General features: G+C 39.7%; 1 protein-coding gene across 1 annotated transcript in view; it reads left to right on the top strand.

Annotated features, from left to right (window-relative positions):
• The window catches only part of MYO10 (myosin X), a 162,880-nt gene that overhangs the window by 96,913 nt on the left and 49,561 nt on the right, over nucleotides 1-16,406 (top strand). Inside the window, exons 5-19 of the mRNA XM_064705478.1 lie at nucleotides 229-363; nucleotides 1,363-1,487; nucleotides 2,386-2,399; nucleotides 2,524-2,608; nucleotides 3,291-3,394; nucleotides 5,526-5,655; nucleotides 6,578-6,696; nucleotides 7,419-7,565; nucleotides 7,747-7,847; nucleotides 8,069-8,135; nucleotides 9,230-9,322; nucleotides 10,051-10,119; nucleotides 10,299-10,381; nucleotides 11,861-11,969; nucleotides 14,704-14,784. Of these exons, the coding sequence (XP_064561548.1) occupies nucleotides 229-363; nucleotides 1,363-1,487; nucleotides 2,386-2,399; nucleotides 2,524-2,608; nucleotides 3,291-3,394; nucleotides 5,526-5,655; nucleotides 6,578-6,696; nucleotides 7,419-7,565; nucleotides 7,747-7,847; nucleotides 8,069-8,135; nucleotides 9,230-9,322; nucleotides 10,051-10,119; nucleotides 10,299-10,381; nucleotides 11,861-11,969; nucleotides 14,704-14,784 (1,462 nt within the window). The remainder of the gene's footprint in view (nucleotides 1-228; nucleotides 364-1,362; nucleotides 1,488-2,385; nucleotides 2,400-2,523; nucleotides 2,609-3,290; nucleotides 3,395-5,525; nucleotides 5,656-6,577; nucleotides 6,697-7,418; nucleotides 7,566-7,746; nucleotides 7,848-8,068; nucleotides 8,136-9,229; nucleotides 9,323-10,050; nucleotides 10,120-10,298; nucleotides 10,382-11,860; nucleotides 11,970-14,703; nucleotides 14,785-16,406) is intronic.

Genomic DNA, 16,406 nt, shown 5'->3' on the forward strand with positions numbered 1-16,406 from the left:
AGTGCCTTGAAATGCTGTCTGGGCAGTTACAAAGCTTAAGGACAGCTTGTGTTTTTCCCTGGATGTCATATTCAGGAAGTTTAATGGGGTGTTCTGGCTTCGTTTGACCATCACTTCTAATCACCCCAGTCTTCCTGGCCTCCAGTAATGTAGAGTTTGGGTGGCTAGCCAGAGGGCTTCTCCACTGGCCACTGGGACTGTGCAAACCATTTCCTCCTCTGCTTTCAGTGGCGAAAGTGGTGCTGGTAAGACGGAGAGCACTAAGCTGATTCTCAAGTTCTTGTCTGCAATGAGCCAACACTCACTGGAGCTGTCCTCCAGAGAGAAGACCTCCTGTGTGGAGCAAGCTATTCTTGAGAGCAGGTATGGGATCTTACAATACATGGGTATTTTTTTCTGAAGATATAAACCTTGACATGGAAATAAGATCTTGCAATGCAATCAAATATGTGTGTGTGTTTACTGAACAGTAAAATGTGTACTGGAGAAATGGAGTACTCCGTTAAACAAAATTACCTGGCTGCTCTAGAGAATTGTGAGCATGGTAGTATCTCTTAGTGAAGCAAAAATACGTAGAGTTTTGAATTGCATGAAGCTTTAATGGTGGCTTTCATTTGTGTTTGGGGGTGAATTCAGATAATCAGAGTAATGGGTATGGGTGATGGGAGGGAGATAACTTTGGTTCAGTTTGTGTAGCCTGAGGATACGGTAGAACAAGCTACAGCATGGTGAGGATAAAGTGCTCAAGCGGTAAAAGCATGCTGAGGAAAGGGAGGATAAGGAGAGCTGATAAGACAGATGAGTAAATGCATCAGATAAATTGGACACAATCTATGCAAGCAGAAAAGAAATCTTGGTGTTGACGTGAAATTACATGGTTCTAAACTATTTAAAAACAAAGGCAATTTGAGATGTTATTACTTTTGTTTATCTTGCTTCATCTCTGCTGTACATGCTGTATCTTGATGTAGTTATTTTTTCTAATTTCCCTAGGACAAGGACTCCTTGCATCTATCTAGCAATTTGCATGTGCTGAGATTTCTTATTTCTATCATTTGAGTACTGCAGTGAGAATTGTGTGCATCTTTTGAGCAATTGCAGAAGAAGTAGGAAGTAGTAGTTACTCTGAAGCTGCAGAGTAGCTCGGTGTGATTTATCTTCCTGTTGCATGAATGCTTGCATCTTCTGCTAGAAAGCTGAGATGCCCATTGCTAAATGGAGGGTAATGCTGGGATGTAGGCTGCTGCTGAGTGGAGTGTCAGAGGGGAGCTTGTCAGAGTGCTGTTCCTTTCACCAGCTCCATGTGAAGCTGTTGGCATGCTGGTCACATGTTAACACTCCTGTCGTTCTCTCTCTTCACAGTCCAATTATGGAAGCTTTTGGCAATGCAAAGACTGTTTACAACAACAACTCAAGTCGCTTTGGGAAGTTTATTCAGCTGAACATCTGTCAGAAAGGGAACATTCAGGGAGGAAGAATTATGGATTGTATCCTTGTTTGGTGATTTGACCCCTGTTTGTGGGAAGTGCCCGTGTACCTCCTTGATGGAGGGCTGAAGGAGAGCTGGCTTGCCTTTGTCTGTCCTTTCACCCCATCCTGAAATATACACTGCTGAATTGAGCTGGTGTAGGTGGGAAGGGGAAGCAGCAACACCAAATTCCCACAGGCACTCATGCTTTTGTGGTGGTGTGGGGTGTTTGTACCCTTGGAGGAGCAGCACTTCATATTGCTGCCCCTAGCGTGACATGGCTCGTGTGCATTTCCCATGTAATGAGCTAAAACAGCCTGAGTCCTGGGGAATAACTGGAGTTGTCAGCCATTTCCCTCATTACTGTACCCAAAGATAAGCTGCTTACTTCTCTGGAAAAGTACTTGAAAGAGCAGAGCTGCTCAATTTCTGCAGTGTGAGTCTGGGTGGGTTAAATCCTCGGATTTGTCCTGCATTTGCCAAAATCAGTCTATGAGCCCCCTCCACCAGAGCAGCAGAGGTGTGGGGATGAGGAATATTCCAAGGAGATCCTACCTGCTGTTTTAAACATAAACTGTGTTTTCAGTGGGGAAAATGAAATTCTTGAGGTTTTTTCCAAGCTTTAGGAAAAAAAAAAACAGATGTAATTTAAAATTCATAATCTGCCAAGTTCGGTTTTGATGGGATAGAAGAGAAGGTGTTGATACACTAATATTAGAACTGCTACAATATTATCATTGTTACTACTTTATTTATCTTGTTGTAGATGTATTGTATGAAACAGGCTTAGCATGTTTTAAGAAAAGATCATGATAGTCTTCCTATTGTCTCAAACAAAAAAGGAAGATTATAAAAAGCCTCTGCATTAATTGATTTTTACTTTATTCCTTGACTGAAGCTTCTCTTGCTGGCTCCAGATTTATTGGAAAAAGTAAGTTGATGTTTGCTTTTGCTTATTTAATTGAGTTTGATTAAATTTTTTTCTGAAACTGTGGATAAAAAAATCTGTCTTCAAAAATGATCACTTAAGTGGAAACTATTTTTTCCTTTGACAGAATCGTGTAGTAAGACAAAACCCCGGGGAAAGAAATTATCATATATTCTATGCTCTGCTGGCAGGGATAGAAGAGAGAGAGAAAGGTGAGTGGCAAAGCACAAGTCACACAACTGTAGTGGTTTTCTGCTAGCAGTCAGCAGTGGTGACAGCAGTGGAGAATTTAACTGCAGAAACCCACTAACCCAGGCTGAGAAATAGGTTATTTATTCAGCTGGGATTCAGTGAGTGTGAATTTGAGCTCAACTTGATAAAGGAACCTACTTAGCTGAAGAATTTCACTGAGCTGACAGTAGTTTTCCTCCCAGCTTCTGCTGTGGCCTTGGGAAAATTACTTGGGGACAAACATGCCTCATTGTGTTCAAACTGAATATTTTTGCTGGTACTAAATAACTCCACAGCAACAAAGATAAATAATTCTAGTTGCTCTAATCCTTTCTTATAAAGAATAAATCCACTGAACAAAAGAAATGACATTTGTATACGTGCAAAATTGCCTAAAGCTATTTCAGCATCTCCCTGTGGGCCTGCTGTCTTTGCTTGCTAAAAAGTAGAGTTAACTCTATTATGCAGCTAAATAAAACAAACCCCAGCAAAATAACCCCCATCTGATAAAAAAAAATAAAAAATAAAATTTTATTTTAATATAAAACCTTGTCTTGTGCATTGTCATAATTTCTGAGCAAATGAATTGTGAGCTGACATAGTAACTTGTGGAGTACTTCTGTTTTGGTATTGCTTTTCAGTCACCCTGTTTTCTCTCATTAGATGCTTTTTACTTATCTGTACCTGAGAACTACCACTACCTGAACCAGTCTGGATGTACAGCGGATAAGACAATCAGTGACAAAGATTCTTTCAAGGAAGTCATTGTGAGTTGCTTCCCTGGTTCTTTTGCTTTAAAAGTACTGGAAGTTCAGGTGTGTGGGGCCCATTGACAGAGCAGGGTACAAAGCCTTCCTGTGCTTTCCTCCATGTGCAGCTCTCTCATTGAGGCATTAATCTTACAGGGATTTATACTTTCTCAGAGTGCTTCACTTTCATTTTGAGCATGCCTTTATCTTTATTCCAGTATTTCATTTTTACTTTGTTGTTTCAAAGGGTGCTGTAATTTAGCAAAATGCCTGTGTTTTGAAATGAAAAGAATATCTGTTGGGAAGTCAGTAAGACTTTTACATGCCTTTGCCTTTCCCTGCATTGTTTTCTATTACAGATATATATGCATATGCATATATATATATACATACATATACGTGTATATAGATATATAGATATAGATATAGATATAGATGATATAGATATAGATATCACTGTTTTTCAATCCAAAAGTTTTGCCCAATTCACGTGGCATCTACTGGGTGGAGTCTGCAGTACAGCACACAGGGAGCAAAGCACCTGTGACTCTTTAAGCTGCAGCTGGAAAATGCAGTTGTATGGAGTAACTTATACAATAGGGTTATGAAAACATAAACACAGATTATAAACCCAGGTCCTGATGGAATTTCTCTGAATGGCTTTATGTTCTCACCTCCACAGCAATTAGTCCATACTGACCACACTAATTGGGTATTGTAGCACTGAGGTGATGTTAGATTTTAAAAATCAGGTAAAACTTTTGGTTTTATGCCCTTCACCAAACTTTTTTTTGCTTAGCTATGTTAGTCTTTTCGCCAAACTGATGAACTAGTGGATGCAGCAGTTTTTTTCAGTGTAAAAATCCCTCATCTTTTATGGCAGAAGGAAGTGTTGGAAACATTGGTAGCTTATCTATATTGTAGTCACATGCTGAAGTTGATTGTCATGACATTTAATTGGTGCTAATCATGCCAGGCTAGGCAGACCATGAAATCAGCTGGCCAGGTGATGTTTGCCTGCTGCCTGCAGCATGGGCAGGCTGGGAGTGGGGCTGCCAGGCTGTGTTCCCAGAGCAGGAGGTGGGCAGAAGCCCCCCAGCTCACCCTCACCTGCCTTTTCCTGTTATAGTCATCTCTTTTGCCTGCTTTTATTGCAGTGTAAGTCTTTGAAGTGTTACTGAAGGGAAACTTTTTTATAGGAGACAGGAAGGAGCAGCACAGTGCGCAGGGAGATGAACTTGTAGTGATGCTTCCCTTTAGTTGTGAGGGGTCTTCTTTACAAAATAAACCTTCAGCCATTATCTCTGCCCTGCTTTGAGTTGTGGGATGAGTCTGAGGCTTTTCTGTTTTTCATTCATAAATGGATGATTTATGAAAGACAAAGTGTGTCATCTGTCAAACACCTGCAGTGACTGTAACATGATGAGTCTGACTGTAGGGGCACAAAACAGTGATCTGGTCTCAGACAGGCTCATATTGCACCCAGAACTGGAAAGTTTGATCCTTTCAAGAGGCATACAGTTACCCCTTCTGTGTCAAGGGAAAGTATGTGTTCTCTTGTTTTAGTGTTTCTTTTAATGTTTTACTATTTGCTCTTCTCCTCATTTATGCAATTGAGCCTTGATTGTTGCCATATTATTTATTCATAAATTCAGCACTTTTTATATAGATACCTTTCTTCTTCAGTTTGACTGGAAGTTGTCAGACCACATTAGTAAGGTGCATGTTTGGGCACAAAAATGATGAAATCTTACATGTTGCTGTGTTTTCTTCCCCATGCCTTGTTACCTACAAGGCCAGTAGGCAAATTTTGGTAAAAACATGCAGGAGGTAATCAATTAATAATTCAAATTATAGTAATTGCATCTGATGCACAACTCAGCAGGTCGAACCAATATTTATATGATTTTAATGATGAATTTGAAAGCAAATTACAGCATCATTACCACATCAAAATGAAATTTCTTAAAAGTAGAGTGATGCGTACATGTTCCAAGATGTCCCAGTGATGCCTTAGAGTGTATTCAGTTTGGGATGAAACCAAAGGAATGGACTCGAGCCAGCTCTCTTTTAGTCCTGACTTGCTTTCCTAAGGCCTCCCATTTTTGAGTCTGTGCATGTTATTGAAGAAGCTCACATGTCATTCCAGACTGCAATGGAAGTGATGGAGTTCAGCAGGGAGGAAGTACGAGAAGTTCTGAGGCTGTTGGCTGGCATTTTGCATCTGGGAAATGTTGAGTTCATCACTGCTGGAGGGGCACAAGTGTCCTTTAAAACAGGTGAGAAGGCTGTGCATCCCAATCTAAATGTTTCTTGGGGTTCTGAAAGCCTTATTTGTTGCTAGTATATCTGACCATAGCAAGGACAAGGAGTGAAAGGGTTTTACTGCTTTCTAACACCTGTAAATGTTGATTAAAATGTTACTTTGGGAGGATGGGGTTTGACAGATAAGGCAAAGGAGTCTGCTGCTGGATGCGAAGTCTTAATTTGGGAAGACCTTGGGCACATACTTATTCCATTAACGGTAATGAAATTCTATTTGAATCTAATTCCTTCTTTGAAATATTCTCAAGCTGATAAAACAGAAGTGCTCAAATACATTCCCTAACCAGGATCTCCACTGAAAGTATCTTTTTTTAGAGCTTGCAGTATTTCAGTTAAATATCTGAAAGAATGTTTTGGTATGTCTAAAGATTGAGCTGGTGGGCAATTAAAATGTTTGTTTAAGTATGGCATTAGAGAGTAGAATTATGTACTGTTTTATATACCACGTTATAGCAAAACTGAAGATTAAAGTATGCATGGAAGAGAAATGTCACTGGTTAATCCTCATCATCCCAAGGAAAATGGAAACACATTCATGTGGACAAAGAGTCTATTAATGTTTGTGTCTGGAAAAATGTGTTAGTAGATTAAATTCTTGATGTAGCATTAAGATGAAAATAAATATTTGTGACTTACTTGTGATGTACTTCTACTGCTAATTTCCTTTAGTTGCACATATTTATGCCTTTTCATGAGCAGCAAAACAGTATCCTAGAATTTCTTGTTGTGTTTTCATCTTTAGTCCCTGTCATTTCAGGAGCGTCTTAAATGGTGGTGGTAGTTGTAGTAGTAATAATAATAATAGTAAAAACCAAATGGGTTTCATAGCTTTATATATTTAAGGACATGTTTATATTTGTCTTTTTCTTTTGCCAGCCCTGGGTCGGTCTGCTGAGTTGCTGGGGTTGGACTCCACACAGCTAACAGAGGCATTGACTCAGAGGTCAATGATTCTCAGGGGAGAAGAAATCCTAACACCTCTTAGTATACAACAGGTAAAGGCATCTCAATTTTGACATGTTTTTAGGGTCTTTGAAAGATGTTTTAGTCTTCAAGTCTAGATAAATCAATGATCACTCAAGAACAGAACCTTAGCTCATCCATCAGAGTTGTAACCAAAAGTATTACATAGATTTTTTTGGGAAGGGTATAATCTCTTTAGATCCCATCCTGTAATTCTGGCCAGGGCTTATTGCTTGTCCCTTGTTATTTTTATGAACACTGATTGCTTCCCATTTTTTTTCAAATTCTAAACATGTAGGCTGATATTTTTTTCACTATTGACACTTGTGTCAGGGGAGTGTTTTTTCAAAATTTTCAGGAGAAATATTTTTATCATTTACAAGAAGACAATTAGAAATAGGTATGCATAACATTATGTTTCCCTCTGGAAAAGGGTGAATTAAGGTATTGTTTCCTACACTTCTCTTTCCTTCCTCCACACCTGAAGTTTATAATTTCCTAGTTTTTTTGAATGCTGCCTGAAGTGTAATTTTAAAGCCACATTTTAAGGTGCAGCTGTTTTAAGTTAAACTGTTAAAGGCCAGATCATGATGCTTTGTAAGTGTTAATACAATTGCTGCCAAACTACATAGTAATAGGGAGGTGCTTGCCTTATGCATTGTTTTGTGCTGTGCTAAGCACACTGACCAGCAGAATCTTATCAGTTCTCAGTCATGTGGTGGTTGATGTGTTGTCTATTCCCTCTTTAACACAGGCAATAGACAGCAGAGATTCTATGGCTATGGCACTTTATTCTCAGTGTTTTGCATGGGTCATTAAAAAAATCAATAGCAGAATCAGGAGCAAGGAAGACTTCAAGACTATTGGAATTTTGGACATATTTGGATTTGAAAACTTTGAGGTAAGTTTCAAAAGCTTATTTAAATGGATTGTCTGATATTTATGCTTTATTTATTTATGCTTTACATATTTTTGTCATCTTCTTTGGACCTTGATTTTAAGCATGTTATTAACCCACTCCCTTACTTGCAAAATAAAATACTTGAAGTGTATGCATTTTTGAAAATTTCTTGTCTCTTTAGGTAAACCGTTTTGAGCAGTTCAATATTAACTATGCAAATGAGAAGCTTCAGGAGTATTTCAACAAGCACATCTTTTCCTTGGAGCAACTGGAATACAGCAGGTAAGAGAGAGAGGAGCAATCTGAAATAATTTTGACAATATCATGGTCACTTGAAGTCTTAGTTTGCAGCTACCTTAGTTTCCTTTGAAAGTCTCTGTCTGGAGCAGTGTATTTATAAAAGCAAGCTGATTTTACTCTAATTTGCAAGATAAATACACCAGCTTCTCCTGTTTCTACAGCTAAAATAATTTCAATAAAAAGGCCCACTTTATTTTCTTTAGGGAAGGACTAATTTGGGAAGATATTGACTGGACAGACAATGGAGAGTGCTTGGATCTTATTGAAAAGGTAAGAAAGAATTTGATACTGTTTCCTACTTTTAGTTTTTTGTTCTGAGATAATATGTCTTTAAAACATTTGTCAATGCAAAGAACAAGTGAAGAAAATGGTGCATCTTGCATGTTTAAGTAGCAAACTTTTAATCAGATAATTTTCGTCTATGGCTATGTTAAGGATTCTATTGTGAGCTCTTTTCCTTGCAGCAACTTTTCTCCATGTGTGATTATACAAAAAAGCAATATTTGTAGATGATTCAAAAGAACCACTTGATCCATGCTGTCTCCTGCCATCAGTGCAAGGCGGGCTTTGTGTGTTATCTCCGTGGCAGGGTGTGTGACTGAGGAGTTCAGAGGGGTGCAGGGGATCCAGCAGGCAGGACATGACGGCAGTCAGGGCAGGGTGGCTTTTCAGGAGCTGCTCTGCGCCCTTGGGAAGTGGCTTATTAAAATGTGCACCTGGACAATCGTGTTTTCCTGAGAGGCTGTTATCAACCTGGTGCTTTCTGGACACATTAATTAACTGTGGGGTAGCTTGCTTTGTTTACCTCCTTTTCTAGCGTGAGAAGTGGGGAACATCAAAGGAAATCACACAGAGGCATAGGTAAAGCAAAGGGAGGTTGTGCTTCACCCAGGGTGAAGTTAAACTGTGTATCTTTTGCTCTCCCTCTGGACGCTGTGGGTGCTAAAAGTTTGCAGTGGTTCAAGAACTGGGTGGATAATTATATGAAAGAAACTTTTTTGAAAAGGCTGTTTTACACAAACTCCTCAGACTCCTGATCAATGGAGATCTTGGAGGCTGGGGATAGATTCTGGGGCAATATCACTGTATGCATCTAAAAATTGCCTATGTCAGGAGTACTAATTCTTCCAGTAGCTGGTTTTTCTTTATTTTGCCCACAGATCATATGCTCTATATTTCAAAAGGAACATTGCCAGAAAAACAGGATTACAGTCACCTTCAATAGTGGGGTTTTAGTTGTGTATGAGTAGTTTTGTGCCTCTCTGCACACAGCAACTTCAAGGACTGTGATTTTTCCAAACAGGGGACAACAGCTGTGTTCCTTCATGCACTAATTCATCTTCTGCCTCTTCTTTCTGTTCTAGAAACTGGGACTGCTAGCACTCATCAATGAGGAGAGCCATTTTCCTCAAGCTACTGACTCCACCTTATTGGAGAAGTTGAATGCTCAGCATGCTGTATGTGATATTTTGCTGATATTTGCTGTGCAAATGATGTAGGATCTCTTTGCTTTGATAGAAATTCATGGTTCAAACATATGGGTGCATTGTTCTAGAGGCTTTTTTGGATATGATCCTACTTCCCTGGCAATGCATATACTTTGTTGACAAGTCTGAGTTGGTTACTGGAAGAACGTATCCTTGTTGCTGTTCACTTTAAGCCTTCTATTGTGGTGAATAAGTCAAATTCTACTCTAAATGAGAACTCTGTCAACCTGCAGTAGCTCAGATTATTTAGATCTTCAGTTTCCCTTGATGTAATAAAGCATTTACCTTGATGTCATTTACTGAAATTTTGCTGTTTCCTCTGTTCAGATTAATGTTACCTTTATTTGTGATACTGGAATTATTTTTCACAATTTCTGGGATGCAAGCATATCCACCAATCTTCATAACTGCCAGTTTAAGACAGAGCCTTCTGTTTCAAAGTGCCTTTTATAGATGGTTTTGCCAGATGGGGTTCAGGTTTAGTATAATGCCTTTTTATGTGCTATAAATCTGTTATTACTGCATTTGAAGCAGCCCAGACTAACAAATCCTATTATCATGAGTTGCTTGTTTGCTTTTGGAGCACTAATCTTCCAGAGAGTTTACTGGAAGACAATGGTCTGTTTAGGTATGGGTTGAGAGGATTATGTGACAACCCCCTCCAAATATTTTTCTCTTTTTTTTCCCCCTCCAATTAGAACAATCCTTTTTATGTAAAACCAAGGGTTGCCGTTCACAACTTTGGAGTGAAGCACTACGCTGGGGAGGTAATTTCTTTATTTGCTGAAATTATTCCAAGCAGAACTTTCATTAGCTTAATTTTCCCCCAAGGCTGCTCAGAATTAACTAAAGCACTCTGTTCCCTCAGCACTTTTTACAGCACCACTCTTGTGAGAGGTGCCTGACTGTTTGGCTTGTTGTTTGAACCAGCTCTGTTTCCTTCTAGGTCCAGTATGATGTCAGGGGGATCTTGGAGAAGAACAGGGATACTTTTAGAGATGATCTCCTGAACTTGTTACGTGAAAGCAGGTAAGTTTCTGCGATTTTTGTTAAGGTCAAGGTGCTAAGGGGTGTGTATCAACTAATTCTGCCAGGACTGAACACATAATTCTGCTGGGGTTTGAATATGTTAAATGTTGCATAGCAGCAGACCTTGACAGACTTGAAAGGAGCACAGAATGACACAGAGTTGAGCATATCATATCACAGAAATGAGCTTATCAGAGTTGCCTGTAAGCAGGTCTGACTGTAATCAATTCTCACAAAGTTGGGTTTACCTGCACTGTACTATTTTTGCTGTTCAGTCCAGGGGCTTCCCAGAGAACTAACTTGCTGCTCTGTAATGAGTAAGGATGCTGGAATGTAGTCATGGTTTTTAACTGTTTCAGAGTGCCTCATAGGCAGCGTGCATGTGTGGGTTTTTACTTCATGTTTGTGTTTCTGGCATTCCCTAATTGGTTGAACACTTGCTGTCGGAGACTACCAGAGTGCAAACTGCCATATAGCAATTGCTTTGAGGGGACAACTTTTATTAAGATTTATCTGACTGAAAGTCTGAGCTTGGATGCCTTTGGTACTTGCATGTCTCATGTCATTCTGCTATGTAAGGTCTTTGGATCATTATAGTGGTACCCTGTGAGCTGTGGTGGTACCACATCCCTTTTTGTAGGTGTTTGTTTGAGATTCCAGGACACACAGAGGAATGGCAGAAGAAGAGGGAGCTGAGCCTGGATGTTGCTGTCTCATCTGGTGCCCTCCCCTATCCCATCCAGTCATCCTGCCTTGCTGTGCAAGTTGCTTGTTTGTAAATCCCTTAAGCCCTTCTGTGCCAGGGAAACTGTTAATAAGCAATTCCTCTCTGTTATTTGTTCTGGATTTTTGACATTTCTGATATAACATCTGTCAACTGAAGTATCTAGGCAAAAATATTAAATGAGTTAAATGAGTTAAAGCCTGGTTTTGCTTTACATCTATGTGGAGCTTGAATTAAAATATCTGTGTTTCTGTAGAAATGCTAAGAGGAGTGTACCCAGATGATAGGGTAGAAAACAACATGCACAGCTGGTATCTGAAAGTGAGACTTGCATGGGTGCCTGTTTTGTGTTATGTCCCTAAGCAAGCTGGAAGTCTTGTTTTTTAGTCTTCGTTCAGGTACAATTCTGGTTGCAGTCAGCTGCAGTTTTGGTTGAGTGAAATGCAGTAAAGCCTCCAGAACTTCACACTTCATTTCCCTAATGATGTGTTTGGAATTGAGAAGAAAGATCCTCCTTGTTTTGTTTTTGTTTTGTTTTTTCTCTCCTGGATAAATTCTACAAAGGCAAAATCTATTGTTTATTAAAGATTGTGGAGAAAATAAGCAAATAAATAAGTGAGAAAATAATCAAGAAGCATGTGTTTGATGGTGGAGCTTCTTGCTAAAAGACAGTGCTTTCTTTGCATTCTACAGTGGTGAACCTCAAAGTCTGCTAAGATACACTTTAGAAATACTATGTTTCTTTTCCATTTTAGTCTTGATTTCATCTATGATCTGTTTGAACACGTTTCAAGTCGCAACAATCAGGACACTCTTAAATGTGGAAGCAAGCACCGAAAGCCCACTGTCAGTCTCCAGTTCAAGGTCAGTTAATGTATCAGCTCTGCTCTGTGGCTAATCAGTGACAGACAGACCCTGGTCAGTAAGGAGCAGGTGCAGATTGAGAAAGGCAGAACTTGAGCATGAAAACATTGCTGTCTCTGCTATTGACTGTCCTGGCTTGCTTCATGTAGACACTAACCTTTCCATCACACCATCCCCACAAAACTCCTGTTGCATTCCCCATTTGCCTATTTGTTCTTATTTTAAAGCTCGTCTGTGAAGTTGGTCTCTCTTGTCCTGATTTGTCTTTATAATCTAAATCCAGCCACAAAATCCCTCAAAGCCTTACAGCAGTGCCTGAATGCTGAGAAAAATAAGTGCTGAATAAATACCTCATTAAGGTGTTGCCTTGCTTTAGCTTAAAGTTTGGAAGGCATTTTTGTTAAACACCTTTTTATGAGGGTTTATAGCCTCTCATCAAAAATGGCACCAAATTGAAATGTAGCATAAAGTCTATCTGCAAATTATTTAAAAGGGGAAGATTGGAACATCTCCTGAATTGCATGAGTACAAGTCTGGATTAGTTGCCTTTCATTTTGTTTGAATTAATATGCATTTGCAGAGTTCATTCTCTTTTTTTAAGGAAGAGCAGACTCAAACCCCTTAAGGGCAGATTTTATCCTAACAGACGATTGCTAAGTGTTGGGCAGAACAGCAAGGAGTGTATGCTGGGGCACACACAATGTCTTTTATTAAAAAACACTGATGTATTTTTTGGGACAGCTTGCTTGTGCTACCATAACTCATCTCAGAAGTATCCATTTCTTGTCATGAGATGGTGTTATTTGCTGGTTTTCTGGGGTAACTTAAGGTACTGTTTCCACTTGGTTATTTCTAGATGTGCAAAGTAGACCTTTAAAATGTTAACCTTACAAAAACAGACCATATTTTTTCACTCATTTGGCAAGGTAGAACAAAGTGTAGTAGTCCTTCTGTTCTCTGTCAGAGGCCCTGGAAAACATAAGGGTGATAAAACATGAAATCAAAACATTATTGCCTCTTATCTAATGCTGCAGTAACTGACCATTAACCAGCTGGGCTGCTTTACAAGATGTTGACCTTCACATCATGCCTTCCCCAGAGAATGAGGTTGGGTGTTTTGTACATGTTTTAAAGCCTTACAGGGATTAGTCCATTTTATTTCAACTGAAGATAAGAACTTTGCTTTCACAGTTTTATTCTCATGATAAATGGTTGACTCTTCTTTTCATTTGATGACCTGCCTAATGCAGGCCTGGGGGTGCACGCAGAGGAGCAGAGTTTAGATACCATCTGTTTCAGCCTGTTGATTACCAGGGCAAGCTCCAGATTAGCTCATCACCTGACAGTGACTTAGAGGCTTGCAGCACTGTGCAGAATCTGGCTGGCTGTACCAAGGTGAAAGTGAAAATAGTTTAAATCATTTTTGTTTAGACTGACCAACTTTTCCAATCCAGACCCCAAGTGGGAGCCTGGGATGAGAGAATTGTGCACAGATGTGTAATGTTCACACAGGTTTAATAAGAATGAAGCCTATACTTTTCAGAGCTGTAAATATTTGTCTTTACACAAAGATTTTTGTCTTTGTATGTCTGTTTAATATTTGCTGCCCAACTCCCTGGTCCATAGGCTGGCAAAGCAAGCAAACCAAGAACTACCATTTATGTTCCCAGTTATTTTGCTGTTTCCTCACTTTGCCCTGCACCAGTGTGTGCACAGCCATAACTCTGCCTGCTGCCTTTTTTACTGCATGTTCAATCACCAAGTAAGTGCTTGGTCTGCAGATTAAAGCAAGAATTTGTTGTAACAGACTGACATTGACAGTTTTGCTCCAAGACATATGGCAGGACACACAGTGTTGCTCCTTTAAAATGTGCACTTTCTGCCTCCTTAGCAGCCTTCTCTGTATTCTTTCTGCTGCCTGGCACAAAGTGCCACCTTTGAGGGGTGTAACTTCACCACTGCTAACTTTGTGGGCTCTTGAGCCTGAGCTCCTCTCCTGTACAATCATTTGTATCTCTGCAAAGTAAATGCAAGACTTCAGTTAAAAAAGGTTCATCATACTTAATGATACAGAATGAGGCAAGTTGGAATAAGATACGGAATGATGGCTCAGGCGGGAAAGGGGCGGATGTGTAATTAAAGTAATAATCATAAAAGGACTGAGGGATTTTGTGATTTTTATCTCCAGGCTGAGGTTAGACTGATAGTCTAATGTGCATTGGATCATTCAGAGTTCTAAAGCTAGGAAAAAACCTGTTGTCTTCAGGGAAGATGGAAAATGAGTGGGTTTGGAGTGGTTGAAATGAAAAGAGGAAATCTGAGTTGGTGGATTTTGCCATAGATTTGCCATAGACTTATGACTTGCTCGAGTTTAGCTGTTTGGGAATGTGGATCCGAAGTCATAAGCAGTCATTTGAAAGAGCCTTGAAACAACAATTTTGTGTTGTCCTTATGAACAGTTTTCTTCACATCAATCTGTGAGTCTTCTTCATTGTTAAACAGTGATGGCAGTTTTGATCAGAAGAGCCGGTGGAAGAAGGGAACGCACAGGAATTGACCCCGTCCCTTTGGAAGCAGGAGCACCCAGGGTGCAGTAACTTCTGGTGTGCACCACTAGGTGTTGCAGTTAGATGCTGTCTGCAGTGCTGAGCTGCAGGAGCTCTTGTCCGGGGTTATGTTGCTTGTACAAAAATCCAGCTTGTGAGCTACTGTCTTCTCTCTACCTGTGTTTCAGGAATCACTTCATTCTTTGATGGCAACGCTGAGTTCTTCAAACCCTTTCTTTGTTCGGTGCATCAAACCCAACGTGCAGAAGGTAAGATTTTAAATGGTGTCCATTTTTTCTGTACATCTAAGGCCTAATCTTTTGCTGCCTGTCTGGTTATTTACCACTGTGTGAAGCAGAGGGTACCATTCTTCACTGATTTTGTAGAAGGCTTTCAAGGGTAAGGCACTGGGAAGGGCTTTTGACTTCTTTTTTTTTGCATGTGGATTATGGACTTCTTTAAAAGTTATTGCCCACAACTCTGATAAATGGCTGGCTCTAAGAAAAGTTATTTACAGAAGGTAGAAGGCTGCACTTCTTGTGTGACAACTGTGTGAGAGCCTTTTTAGGGAGAAAATATCAAAATCACAAAGTTTGTTTTAAGACACTATAGGCAGTGATTCAGATGTGTATAGAAAAGCTGGTGTGAATGACTCTCTTGTCAGACTCTTGGTCTTTCAATTTATGAAAATACCTAGAACTGTACATACTGGATGTTTTGTTCTGTTTCAGATTTTTGTTTTTAAAACAGGCTTGAAGACTAAAGCTTACAATATCAATTTGTCTTTTGAGTTACAAATAATGAAAGGCTGCGTCAAGATTTGCCTAAATATGCTGGAGGGCTCTCTAGAAATGAAGTGGTAATGGTACAGTAGTCATTGAAATTAATATTTCTAGCCTGATTCTAGTATCCTGGGGTTTTTCACATCTGTTTTGGGCATAATAGACTGTTATTCATTATATGTTCTGCTTTTGTCAAAAATACAACAGTGAGAGGTGCTAGTGAATCTGATTTGTAGTTTTCACGTGGCAACTCAGAGATTGGTGACTTTACTATAAATCCATATTTAGATGTTCTATTTTTCTGGGCTGCCTAGTTAATCAGGATGCCAACAAAACAAATGTGTGGATTTCGTTGTAGATTTTAGTGCCACCTGGACAGTGGACATCTTTGACTTTACATGTTTTCCTTTGCTGACTGTTCTGCTGTTTGTGATGTGCCAAATAACATGCAGACTTTGGGCACCTCAGCAAACGGGAGCAACTTGGAAGCAAATAAAAACAACTTTCTGTGTCTTGAGGTGTTTGGTGCTCTGAGGTGTGAAGTCACCCAAGGCAGCTTAACACATGTGGATGACAGAGCCCAGCAAATAGCTGGGATTCGTGAGCTTGCATGTTTAGCAAAGTCCCTGATCACAGAAGGAAGGCACTTTTGAAAAGCTTGTCTGCTTCCCTGCTCCTGTTTCTGTCTGGAAGACCCATGATTCTTAAATAGAAGGATTTTGGTAACAAACTCTTAGGTTTTCCTTATCTGTCTTTTCATACCTGACTAATAAGGCTCATCTGCACAGTAGAAAGGTGCAAGGATTTGCTGTGACTGATGCAAGCACCAGGCATTTGTTGCATTTCCATTGCAAGGAAAACACCGAGTTCCCACTCCTCTGTTCCTTGTTCTTCCAGTCATTTCCCACTAAAATACTTCATGCCTTACAATTTTGGCATGTTACTCTATCTGTGCATATATTTTACTACCACTAAAACACAGCTCTCACAGAATTAGCAGCTGTGCAAGGAGAAGCAGCTTGAGACAGTCTCTGAGGACCACCTCTAACTGCAGGAGTGCATGCAGGAACAGTTTGGGAAATTCCTCTAGACAATCCATTTCAATGTAC

The sequence above is a fragment of the Zonotrichia leucophrys genome, chromosome 2 (genome assembly GCF_028769735.1).
Source record: "Zonotrichia leucophrys gambelii isolate GWCS_2022_RI chromosome 2, RI_Zleu_2.0, whole genome shotgun sequence".
NCBI classification, from domain to species: domain Eukaryota; kingdom Metazoa; phylum Chordata; class Aves; order Passeriformes; family Passerellidae; genus Zonotrichia; species Zonotrichia leucophrys.